The sequence below is a fragment of the Egretta garzetta genome, unplaced genomic scaffold, assembly GCF_000687185.1.
Source record: "Egretta garzetta isolate BGI_Z169 unplaced genomic scaffold, ASM68718v1 scaffold7, whole genome shotgun sequence".
Lineage (NCBI taxonomy): Eukaryota > Metazoa > Chordata > Aves > Pelecaniformes > Ardeidae > Egretta > Egretta garzetta.
This window is the reverse complement of record NW_009260350.1, coordinates 3,278,425-3,291,271: the sequence shown is the minus strand read 5'-3', so window position 1 is coordinate 3,291,271 and position 12,847 is coordinate 3,278,425. Positions and strand designations below refer to the sequence as shown.

Genomic DNA, 12,847 nt, shown 5'->3' with positions numbered 1-12,847 from the left:
GCTGAGGAATGCAGTGGGTGTTTGCAGAAATCTCCCAAAAGTAGAGCTGGCTTCCACTGCTGCTGTCAGGGCACGGAAGGCAGAATGCCAGAGACCACAGTACCTTCTCCCCAGCTAGCTGACGGCCCCTTTCCCTGCTGCTCTCACCACAGTATCTCTCCCAAAGAAGGCTTCAGAGAAGGGTCTCCAGCTCCAATCCAGGGAAAGATCAGGGCCACCAGGCTCTACCAGCACCGTTTTTCACTCAGGGAGAGCCCAGCTGTGGCAAACAGCGAGACGGAGAGAGAAGCCAGCTGAGCCTTGGGGGCATTTGCTGTTTGTACATGCATGGGAGGCCAAGGGCTCAGTGCAAGCCATTGGATGGACTAACTCAAGGCGTGAGCCACTCTTTCAGCTAAGTCAGAAGGGGGTTGGAAAGCAAAGCAGAGGCAGCTGCAAGGTTGTACCCTCTGACCTCCTTTCCGACTCCTCCGCCATTTTCAGTGCCAACATCTCTGCCTCTAGCACCTTCTGTTCCATCAGTCGCTTTTCCTCCTCCGTCCGGATGGCCGTGGCTTTTATTCGCTGCATCTCCTGTTCAGCCTCAGCCGCTTTCTGAGCCAGGAGCTTGGCCTCTTCCTCCGTGATCTGAGCCTTCTCAGCCAGCAAGTCCGCTGTCTCTTCAGACCTCATCTGAGAATTAAGGCACATTAAGCCATCAAGAGCACCGAATGTCTCCCCAAATGTGCTTACAAACCCCAGAGCAGGGCCCTGAGCTGCACAGCCCATAGTGTTCCTCCCTTCCACAGAAGCCTGCAGCCTTCTGCAGCCAAGCCCTGGATGGGCCCAGGCTCTGTCCCAAATCCTCCTCCTTTGTGCTCCTGCCACAGCATGCTAGCAGGATGAAATCAACTCCATCCAGCCTCCTGATCACCGTCCACCGGCAGCAGTTTGAGAATAGCCACAGGACAGTCACAGTGTGCTTCCTAAAACTCTTCAGCAGTGGAAAGAGGGAGGAACAGCTGCAGTGCCTCGGGAAGCAACCTCCCAGAGACTCACCAGAGCCTCGTTGGCCATCGTTGCCTCTTCCTTTAACTGCATCAATCTTCTCTCCAGCTCATCCCTTGTCCTCTCAGCCTCTTCTCTCATTTGCTTCTCTCGGGCCAGGCGCTGCCGTTCCATCTAGGAAAAAGGTATTGGGGAAAGCAAGAAGTAACACACATTAGAAAGCTTTTCCATAGTATGAGAAAGGGTGGCTACGTGAGGGTTAGAGCACAGGGCTGCACTGCTGCCTCCTCTCTGCTTATCAACATTGAGATCTTCACTAAATGGGGCTGATCTGATGCACCCTGCTCCCTTGAAAAGTGCCATTCCCAAGACGATCCTCTATCCTCCAACGCACAGTGCTGCCCCTCAAGCTGCCAGAGGACTCTGAGAAGTAGGGTCCCAAGAGCTCCACCTACGCCTAGAGTTTCTTACGGCAAGTTGAACTAATGGCAAGACTGGGCTTAAGGGCAGTCTGAGGGCATCTTCAAAATATCAAATATAGACAGACCGCAAGGCAGGAGTTTGAAGGACATGGGTAGCTGCTACTTCTGATCAGACATCTAACCCAGCATGCTGGAAACTTTACTTCCACTCATTTATAGGGGAGGTTGCAAAGAGCACAACCATCGCTATCAATTCCTAGATAGGACAAACTCCCTCCCTCCAGCTCCCTCTGCAGGGAACAGCAATGCTTCTCCAGGAGGGGAAGATCCAAGCTACGCTGAGACAGCCCACCAGAATCCTGCCACCTCTTCCCAGAAGATGCCCAGAGTGTTGTGCAGATAGAGCGTGCCCAACAACTGCCTCTCTGCTAGCCAAGCGCCTGAAGGGAGCCATTGGGCTAATTAACACACCAAGTTTAAGCACTCCAGTATGACAGAGATGGGTGCATTATAAATATCCACACTACAGAAAGGACTCGCAGCATTGCACAGGCCACCTGCTGGGTTTAATAAGGGAAATAAGTGCAACAAGACACATTTCTCTGCTCCTTGGACACCAACTGTGTTCTGAAAGTGGGACGCCCACTGCTCTAACAGCTCTGCTTCCTTCTATTAAAGGTTCCCCTCATTAATTATCATTACAATCTGCATCCCACTCAGGACTTCCATTAACAAGAATTCCCGATACAAAAGGACTGTCTGGAACGGTGAATCCTGGGGAGGGAGGGGAGATCAGGCAAGACAGCACAGTGGCTAGCTCAGGAGAGGGCAGCCAACCCTAGCAGAAGCCTGACCTTTCCCGTAGAGCACAAGCACCTTGGATTTGAGAGCTCATGTGAAACGATAAGCTTCTGCTCGCTCTTGGTGCCTGCTGGTCTTCTCCCTCACCTCTCCCAACTAAGTCCAGGATCTCAGCTCTTGCTGGCATTGTTCAAATGCACCAAAAAACCCTCACAAGATTGTGAAACCTGTCCCTGAAGCCACCAGCACTTGGATGCTGCTCCTTCCAAGAAAGACCTTTTGCTCCACTAATGACAACTCCTCCATGGGAAGCAAAAAGCCCCTCTTCCCCAGAGGAGCTGGCCTGGTTACCCTCATAGTGACTCATGTCCTGTCCTCTCCTGCCACCTCACAAGCTATGGGAAGGAGAACTGCTTCAGGAGGTGCCTCCAAGACAAGCCATGTCACATCTTCAGGCCAGCCGAGCACCCCAACCCCAACTCCAGCACCATGCAGGCACCTCCGTGGACACGCTCGAATCCATTAACTTAGCAACCCCTTGAGCACAGGGCTCTCCTGGGTGCAAGTGGCTGCTTTGGTTTCTTCTGCTGCTATCTAGCGGCTTTGTTGCGCAAGGGCCATTTATATCCTAAGCACCAGTACTCAGATTAACTGTGCAGGTTTCAGTGAGTAGAAAAGGTCTACGAGCAGAAAACAATGATTCATACAATCCAATTTGCTGATATATGCTCATCGGCTACACGCTGCTGCCTCCAAAGAGCCGTTTTTGCTGCCTGGGCTGGCCTGCGGCAGATAAAGGAGGCCAGCACTGAATTAGCATGCAGGCTGCACACCCCGAAATGCCGGCGTGCATTCCATCACCATGTAATTAGAAAATGAGGCAAAGAACTATGGCAAAGCACAGCTCCCCCTCACAGCCCCTGCTTTAATTACAAGCAACTACCCCAACATACAACATCTTTCCAGCTTCGGCACCCAAGCATAAACAGAGGTAGGGAAGATGCACACAGACTTGTGGGACGCCCAGATTAGCTCTTCCCTCCCATCCTCCCAGTTTTGCTCCCAAGTGTGGGGGGCTGAACTCGGGCTGCCAAGCTGTCATCGACCAGCAGAGCCAAGTTGAGAATGACTGGCAAGGTGGGAGCAGGCTACTAAAAAGAGCTGTTCAGCCGGACCGTCCCTCAAAGCTGCTCCGTGTGCTTGATGTCATTCTGGAGACTGTTCCTTCCCAATTTAATTTGCATTTCTGATTTTGGCTCACGGTCTAGTTATATGAGACATCTCTCACCTGCTTCCTGGCTTTCTCCTCCCTGGCCTGCGCTTTCATCTGCTGGACCTCCAACGAGTCTGCCTTTCTCCTCCTCATGAAGAGGTCATGGTTTCCAATACACAGCTGAAGAATCTATTCCAGTCAAGGGTGAAGAGCGGAGAGAAACAGCTGTACACATGATGATGGTGAGGTGGTTTGTATTCTTGACACACAAAAACACTAGAATTGCTTTGATCTGGTGCTTGTAAGCACTTCCACCCACTGATCTCAAACCCTATGAGCTCTCATACTCATACAAGTGGCAAGGAGCCGAGGCACTGCCAAGTCCCACACCAAACACCAGCTCCTGGGCTCTCAGCTCTTTGCAGAGACCAATTTTCTGTTTTCTGTGTATCCAGCATGGTTCTGGCAAGTTTCACACCAGCCCTAAAAAGGCATTAGGCCAAATAATGAAACAAAGACTTCTACAGCTCTGACCGGTTCCCTGGTTCTTGCTGCCCTTTCTTTAGGTTCAGGATGAACTCTTGCACCTTCTCCTGACTGCATATTTAAAGGATTGAGATTTAAAAAAAAAAAAAAAAAAGAAGGAAAAGCCCTTTCCATCTTGGACAAACAGAAAGCCTTATCAAAAACTTCCTTGGACATCTTCAGATACCTTTGCTCAAAGGTTTTGAGCACCAGTGTGTTTCCTCTGGTACACAAAGACAACAAGGAAAGTGGCAGTACTAGGGAGGGTTAGTGAAGGGACGCATACAGAGAAGAGTGAAAGCTCTCTTCAGCAATAAAAGCGGGTTTCTAAACTCAGGTTTTTTTCTAAAGGACCGATGCCGGTCTTCCATTTCACAAGTCACGAATGACTTCTCTGGAGTCAGAGGAGCTTCAGCACGATGAACCTCATGAGTGCAGTGAATGAGGCCTTTGCCAGGAAGCTCCACTCCCCTATGGCACGTGAAGCACAAGATAGCAAAGTTCCCCTCCCTCTCTTATAAAGATGGGAAAAATATCCCCCTTTGCCTTCTGCAGGTCCCTCATGAGACTTAGCACGGTGCACAGCTACTACAGAATCTGGATCTAAGCTCCTCCAGATACCAAATCCAGAACACAAGCTAAAGCTGGTCTAACACAGATGCTGAACAGAGCAGCTCCAAGGACAGTGTCCTCGGAGGGCATCAGCCTAGGAAAAAAACCCAGACTGTGGCTCTGGTAAAGGTGCATCCCAAAACAGGGAGATCTACGTCACAGGACAGAACAGATCTGCAGGAGAAGAAAAGGGATCTAGAGCAAAGATGGGGTCATGAGAAATTTTTACTTACTAAGTGCATCCGCCATGCAGGTTAGCTGTAACCCAAGAGCTCAGAAATTAGCACAAAAACAGGAGAGAAGGGTAGAGGTTCTGTGAAGGAGCTTGACCTTGAGCTTCCCCTATCTCTCCTAGAGGCTATGACCAAATCGGAACTGCTATACCAAATCACATCTAGAGTCCAGCCAGGCCAGCACGCTCCCTCCGAATGCTCGAAGGAAAAGCCCCAAAAGAACATTGTCTTGTACTGCCGGCAGAAACTACCGCTGCAGGCAATAAAAATTACTCTGTCTGTAGACTTACCAGCTTATTCACACGCAGCTTTGATGAATTGAATTTAAAAACATCAATCTTTTTGTCCAATGGCTTAATTGTAAACTGAAAAGGAAAAAATAAAGAGGGAGAGAGTTATCAGAGAGCAGTGCATTTAATAAAAACGCAGCTATAAAAGTCTTACTGAAAGCTTTGGCTCAGAGGAGGTCACAGTGTCAGACAAACAAGGCTGAGAGCAGTCCCAGTGGCTTTTAGTCAAGCAAGAGAACTAGTAGCAAAGACGACCATTCCTCCGGCCAGAAAAACGCGAGTGGTGCGCAGAAGCAATGAGGGTGCTGCCCACCTACAGACTGCAATGCCCAACAGCCGGCATCCTCTGCAGAGCACCTTGCAGAGGGCAGAGACAGCTCAGCACCTCCCGAGGAACGGCAAGGTGCTGCTCTCCTAGCAGCTGTGAAGAACGGAGAAGATACAGCAGAAACTCATGACACTTCTGAACAGAGGAAGAACCAGCTCAGCTACCCAATGGATCAGCAGAAGGGTCACATTAGGAACACAGCAACAGAGCTGCTGTCCTTCCCCTTGACACCTCTGCTCGCAAGAGCTCCCCAAAAGGATTTTCCATGCATTCCGTTCTCCAGAAGTCAGCTGTCACAAGACTGCTCTGCAATTCAAAATATTATTCCCTCGTTCTAACTTGTATTTACACCCCACGTGCCAACCGAGGAGCTGTAACCGTAGCCTGGGTTTACCCTCTCCAAAGGCCTTTCCCACAGCAGGACTCTCGAGTTTCACCTATATAGGTGGCATCGCTGGACTCGAGAGTTTCAGTAAGAGAGCGCCCCTGGACAGACAGAAAACTCTGAACTAACAAAAGGATACTTGAAGAGATGGAGTGCTCCTCAACACTGCATTTTTTAGAAGGTGTGCATCTATTCCATCACTCCCCCACACACTACAAAAATAACTGGCTGAAGAGACAGCGCTGGAGCAGGCAGTCTGTGTCCATTAAAGCAGGTCTATTTGTCAATACATTGTACTGCCTGAAAAGGGCTCAGCCGAACTCGCCTTGGCAGTGTTTTGTTTTGTCAGTTTAAAAGCCAATCTTTTAAGACTTTCACACAGGCAGACGTGCGTGAATGTCCCTGGACTCGGGCTCCGGCAGAACCCCTACCAGTCATTGAAAGCAACAGCAGAAATACGCCAGGAGAGGAATTTCAGTTCCACGTAAACAGTCAATCTTTGTTACGATGGATTAAACCCCTCTGTTGCATCGACATAGCTGTCATACCCATCTATTAAGCCTGTTTACTATCACGTCAGGTCTACTTGTGGTCATCTTGTTACACAGATGATTGACCTGATGGAAGGTGGCAGTCCTTTCCCCCAAGTGAAAGCTCTATTACGGTCTTGTGTCAAGGCCTGGTTATGGAGGCTTCAGTCCCCAGATTTCTGAGGCAAGGCCTGATCGGACAGCTTCCACCGCACCCACGTGTCACGGGCAGGAAAGCCTTCGAAAGCCACAAAGTGCTGGGCTGGTCTGCAGAGTTGTGAAGCTCTTTACTTTTAAGCAGTAAAACAAGTGAAGAGAATTCCAGCCCAGCCTTAAGACTCCTAAAACTTCACAAGACATCCAGTATACACAGCTCATGAGAAACCTTTAGCTTTTACCATGATCACTATCACATTTAGATTGGAAAGCAATTTTTAATTAAGAAGTTCATTTTCTTCCTTACCATAAAGGCAGCTGGTTTTCTCTGAGCAGCTCTCACAGACTGAAAATGGAACAGCTCGGTTTCCCCTCCACAGCCAATTTCACTGCTATTCTCAACTAGGTTTGGTGGCCAATGATTCAGAAGATTCATATTTATCCTCTGGATTTAATAAATATCTCTCCAATAGCAGGCTTAAATTACTCAACTTCCTAAAAAGATTCCAGCTGTTATGCTAAGCCCAGCAGCCTGAAAATTCAAGATGATGTAATGATATGGCAGGAGGCAAGAGCTCTTCTCACCAGGAATACATCTCACTATATTTCATAATACAGTATATCTACATAGCAACATATAGCGTAATACATACAGTAAAGCAGAGCTCTCAACTTCTGAACTCTGATATTTGGGCTAAGCACATCAACAGCAATTTTGTTTTTTGAAAAAATATTACAAAGGGGGTTTGAATGTGCTCTAAAACCAAACAGGACAATAGCTCCCAGTTGACCTCTTGTACACCCACTCCTGGAAGGCTGCAGAAAGGCTTGGAATTTAGGTTTCAATTGGAGAAGCTGAGCTGCCCCTAGCTAAGCTGGTGAGAGCAAGCACAGCAGACAGAGAAGCTAAGAGAAATCATTTTAAGTCGCAACCGTGTTCTTATTGCTCTCAGGGAAGAGGGGAGATGTATCCGTACCTCTTTATCGCTGTATGAGATATTCCGGATCTCGTTCCACGGAAAGGAGATTTTAGGGGTCAACCTGTTGTCTGGGTCATAAATGTGAAGACCCAAGGCATCAACTCCAAGGAGCAGTTCAGTGCCCTTTTTATTCTACAGGAGGAAAGAAAAGAGCAGAAAACCCTTTTATTCCACTCGGAGGGTCTGACATGAGCCACTGTTAGCTTCATCAACCAGCCCTGAGCAGTGACCCACCAGCACTGCACGTTAAAAGAGCTTCTGCCTCCCCAGCAGCTAGCAGCAGAGCACGCTGCAGCAGGGACTCTTGCCAACACACTGCAGCCGTCTCCGCTAGCTCTGCAAGGCTCTACTCATCCAATCTCACATCAACACAAAAGATGAAGACTAACACAAGAGTTACGCCAGAAGGAAAACATGACCCACAACCCACACTCACCCTAATCGCAAAATAGTTCACTCCGTACATCTCCAAGTCCTGAGCTATCTTCAAATACTCCATTTCAGCTTCATCTCTGTCAGACAAAAAGAGGCCAGCGTTATGATGTTTGGTAGGATCAGAGAGAGGGGGATGGCTGCTCTTTCTGATCCTAAGCGCTCACAAGGCTTTAAAGCCTGGACTGTCTATCGCACAGGTCAAGCCTGTCTTTGCTGGCAAGATCAATAAAGCCCAACAGCAAATCCCACTCGGCACCTTGCCGGCATCTTAATGGCTGCTGATGCCTGCCTGGCGAGATGCAGCACTTCAAGCCTTGTGCTGTCTATCTCCCAGTCCCTGAAGCATAAATAGGAAATCCCTGGCTGGGAGGGCCCTGTTTCAGACCATCTGACTTTAGGCTTATCCCCCCACCAGCAGCATTTTACCACCTGAGACAGTGGTACACCTCATCAGTCTGAATCCTCATTTCATTCCCTGGCCCAAAAAACACCCCGAGCCCCTAGGCAGGCAGGGCTGCCGGCCTCCCCGCCCCTTTGCAAGCGGTCCCTTACTGAGCATCAGTCCCAGATTCTCTCAAGTACCCCATCGGTGACCAGAGGACAGCAGGGCACATGCAGAGCAATCAAAGAAAGTCCTTTGGCCCTTCCTGAGTCTGCCACAGAGGCGTGCTAGGATTAACCCTGCTGTCAGCAGAGCTCATCCATCACGTGCCCAAGCTCCCCAAACCCTGGTGACTCTTCAGGCGAGGGGACTGACCCCAACCCACCACTCCAGCACACTCTCACCTTGCTCTGCCTCGGTGCTCTGCATACCAGGCTGTTATCCTTTCCTCCCACATCTCTGGAGTCATCTGGTACAGGTTTATTACCTGAGATACATAGGGAGACAGAGACCAGGTCACATTGCTGCTCTTGTCACAGGCTCCTCAGCCAGCAAGCCAGCCAGAAACACCCGAGCCCCAGGCAACCCCTCCCCAGCACCACGTCCAACCGCAGGACAGGTAATTTGAGCAGGGCATCCTCAGCCCCACACCCTGAGATCGCCCGGCACTCGCTCAACCCTCCCAAGCACACAGCACAGGCAAACTGTCCCCAGGCCATGGCCAGGAGATGGAGGCAGGATGAAACCATGGAAAAAAAGAAAACTTTTGCTTCTTGTTTTATTAAAACATCAGAAAGGGATTCAATTCTCCTCCCTCAATACATCTTCTGGACTGTTTGCCCTGGTAAGGAAACCCAAGGAAAGTGCAGCAGGGTACATGCTGCAGGCAGTCCCACAGGGACCTTCTGTGCAAAGGCCTCTCCTACACAAAATACCCCCAGGCTTGGAAACCTACTCCTCCACTCAGCCAAGCTCCTTACCCGCTTTGGAAGCAACTCCTCTTGCGCCAAGAAGCCTCGCTTGTGGACGTTGGGATCGTAATCACCATACTGGAAAGAAGCACAGACATCGTGCCCGCCCCATGTTAACAACATGGGCAAGTAAAAATCTTCACCCTTACACATCCACCCCTTGGAGAGAGAGCAAATGCAGACTGCTTACACCCTTCACGTCACAACCTGTTAGAGCAGAGAACATGCGCTGCTCGGTAAATTTAATAACCATATTTTCTTTGTCATTTGACTGCTAATAGAAACTAACATCCTCCATCTGTGGAAGTAGAACAAAACTTCCCACCATCAGTCAATGTCCACCATCAGTCGACATCCACCATCAGTCCACCAGCTGGACTAGATGGTCATTGTAGGTCCCTTCCAATTGAACTATTCTATTATACTCTAATTACCATGCCCAGAAAACACTTCCTCTGATGCAAGGACTCTATAGCTGAGAGGTTCTTGCCCTCCCACCGGTAGAGGGACAGGGAGTCAAGATATGGACAAAGACCTGTCCCCAAAGACTGACCAATGCCAGTAATTGGGGTGAGGCAGATGGTGGTTTCTCCGATGCTGCTCAGCATCCTAATGAACAAATATTAAAAAAAATTACAGGAGTGTGACAGACTCCTCTCGGGCAGGTGTCGGCTTTTCTGCCGAAGGGTCTGTTGCTCAACTGGGTCATGGAATCCAATTCAGATTTCTTAAATGCATCCAGTAATTACTAGTATTTGTTTAGATTTACATCTTTTTGAGCAGCATATAAAGTGACTGAGAAATAAAACTGCTTATTAACCGATTGAAAAGCCGAGCGCCCCTGCAGTGCATGTGAAAATGAATTTACCTCCTGTACAGCTTAAGAGGGCAGGAAACCACCAGAAAATGGCACCTCAAATAACCCAGCAAGTTCAAGAGATGAGTACAATGGATGTAAGGCACATACACGAAATGCTGCAATTTTCATTCACATGGCAAACAGGACTTCTGCAGTGACATTACCCAATTACACAAGACACGGTGACGTTTGCTCAAGTCACTCATTTTGCAAGGGAGACAGCCCTTCCCTCCCTGCTTTTCCGAAGGACCTCAGCTCAAAAGGTAAAAAATGGTGACAATTTTTAAAACCAAGCCTAAGACACACGTGGTGGTCATGTCATAAGCCAGGAAGCTTTCCAAATCAGCCTCCTTTTAATGCCAGAATCATCACGTTGTACACTAAAACCAGAGCTCAGCATCAAAAGTCTACACATAAATCCTCTCTGCAGCCCAGCAAGCAACATTTCATAGACGACAAGCAGGGATTAAAGACGCAAATATTGATTTGGAGCCAATGCAGATGCGAAGGAAGCATGCAACAATCAACACTGACTCAGACTTCAATTAATATAACAAAACTGCCACGGATTTCATTCAGAAAGGTGCTGAGCAGCAGCAACTGTTTGTCTTCCAAGGTCTACAGATGCTCGGAGCTCCTCAGAAAAGCAACGCATTGCAGGTACATGTCCCTTGAACCCCTATCAAAAGGGAACAGCAATAAAAATGTGGCACTGGCAAAGGAAACAACTCCAATAACCTTGGAGAGGCAGAAAATAAATCATTTTTAGGTGAGGAAAATAATAGCAAGTAGGATTAATGCGATTATTTTTTGTTGTGATCTACTGTGGAGATCCAAGACTAAGCATGGATTATGTAATTTTCATGTGGTGAAAAATATTGCCATGTCCCAAAGGAATATTTGCACTGAGAGGGAGTCTGGATGAGAACATTAATTATACACAAGTCAAAAATCAACAAATGGCTTAAGTATTGCAGTATATGTTGGCTCAAATGATTCAGCAAACATATTTTTAAAGACCTTTTCAATTAAATCATTACTTCAAAACTGTCATGGAATTTCAGCTCCTGTTAATTGAACTATATGATTAATATTCATGGTTATGCACGGAAGTTGCCTTTACCTCGCTCATACACCTGGCTTACATTGTCCTGGATAAACACAGGCATGTTCAGGTTCAAACTATTAACACCAAGTATTGCTTGTTTTGGGGTAAAAAAAAAACCCACAACAAGAATAAAGGAGACCTTTGCTAGTGCTACAAGATTTGAAGTGCTGAGAGGGCTGCAGTGATCTGCGTTTAAGGGGCAAGTAATGGAAGAACCTCCTGGACATTTCTGTTTTCTGCTGGGACGCATTTTTCAGTAGATTCCATGTCTCTCCCAGCTATTTAAAACCTGAACCACCTCCAACATCTGAAAGCAGTGTGGGTGGTTTGAATGCAGGGCTAGAGGGGAAACCACGTAGTAATTCCCCAAATGAACACAACGATATAGAAATAAATAAGCTTTTGTTTTTATGGCCCACACGCTTACTTTGTTATTGCAGGTAGGTGTGCAACCACACTACCAAACCAACCTGGCTGTCAATCAAATGGCTGCGAACACACCGCTATGTCAGGCTATTATGCCCCTAATCATGCAAATCAGCACGTTATTAGTGAAATTACTGTGCTCAGCGACCGCTTTCTTGTCCAGAAAGGACATCATTATCCTATTTAACTGCAAGGAGATGACCTGCAACATTTTTCTTCCAGCTCCATAGCAAAGACATGCTTTCAGCTTTCTCTTTCGCTGAAAAAAAAGCAGAAGGGGAAACCCTGCCTGGAGGGGCAGCAAGGAAAAGCAATGTCTGATGCAGACGTGAAAGCACATTAGCAAAGATCAGAAAAGGCATCCCCCTTCCGCCTCCTCACAATCTCTGTGCAGAATCAAGACGTGCAAGGTTAGAACTGCTCCGACTCCAGCTGGCCTCCTCCAGACAACCGAGTGTCGAGCACGTCGAGTGTGCTACCGAGCACAAGGTCAGCAGCCGAGCTGCAAGAAGAGAAAGAGGACGGCACAACAGTCCTGTACCAAATTACAGCCTGTTCCCAGTCGCGCGAGCAGAAGCTGTCACGGCCAAGAGTTAACAGCGCTCAATATTTACCCAATGGTTTATTCATTTTGGCAACAGGAAAAGTCATCCCCTACGTATCCTCAGCTCAGCAGGTCAATGGAGAAAAAGCCAAGTAAGTGTTTACTCATGCACTCTAATAAGAGTGATGAATGTTTCACGTAAATAGAAACATTTCTAAAAGCAACTCGTCTTTCCCTGGCTGATGAGTGTCTCGAACAAAAGTACGGTTTCATCAATATTCTGACTATGGGGAGAAAACATCTTTTTCTAGTAAATTCAAACATTCATCATCAAAGAACACTGCTGCACGTCACCCAGGGCTGTACTCAGACAAACCAAGCACGGACTAAAGGGTTATGAGGAAGATTATACGGCAACCTGGAAAAAGCCACAGTGAAACACAGAGGACCGACCTCTGTTTCCAACCAGCCTGGATCAGGCCTTCTCTTCAGGCAACAAAGCCAAATCCCTCCTGCATAGAATCGTTCAGCTTGGAAAAGACCTTTAAGATCATCAAGTCCAGCCGTTACCCTAACCTTTCCACCCCACCACTAAACCCTGGCCCTAAGCACCTCGCCTGCCTGGCTTTTAAATACCCCCAGGGATGGGGACTCGACCCC

The 12,847-nt window shown here is 48.0% G+C and overlaps 1 protein-coding gene across 20 annotated transcripts in view; it reads right to left on the bottom strand.

The window, feature by feature from the left end:
* Positions 1-12,847, bottom strand: part of NF2 (neurofibromin 2) — a 57,708-nt gene that overhangs the window by 20,150 nt on the left and 24,711 nt on the right. For 19 of the 20 annotated variants that reach the window (XR_004842516.1, XM_035898287.1, XM_035898300.1 and 16 more), the window contains 8 exons: positions 9,260-9,328; positions 8,684-8,766; positions 7,899-7,974; positions 7,460-7,594; positions 5,084-5,158; positions 3,499-3,612; positions 1,039-1,161; positions 455-672 (listed from right to left, as the gene is read on the bottom strand). Coding sequence is in view for 19 of the 20 variants with exons in the window: in XM_035898287.1 (XP_035754180.1) it covers positions 455-672; positions 1,039-1,161; positions 3,499-3,612; positions 5,084-5,158; positions 7,460-7,594; positions 7,899-7,974; positions 8,684-8,766; positions 9,260-9,328 (893 nt within the window). In the remaining variant the exon portion in view is untranslated. The remainder of the gene's footprint in view (positions 1-454; positions 673-1,038; positions 1,162-3,498; positions 3,613-5,083; positions 5,159-7,459; positions 7,595-7,898; positions 7,975-8,683; positions 8,767-9,259; positions 9,329-12,847) is intronic. The other variant, XM_035898296.1, reaches the window with a different exon arrangement.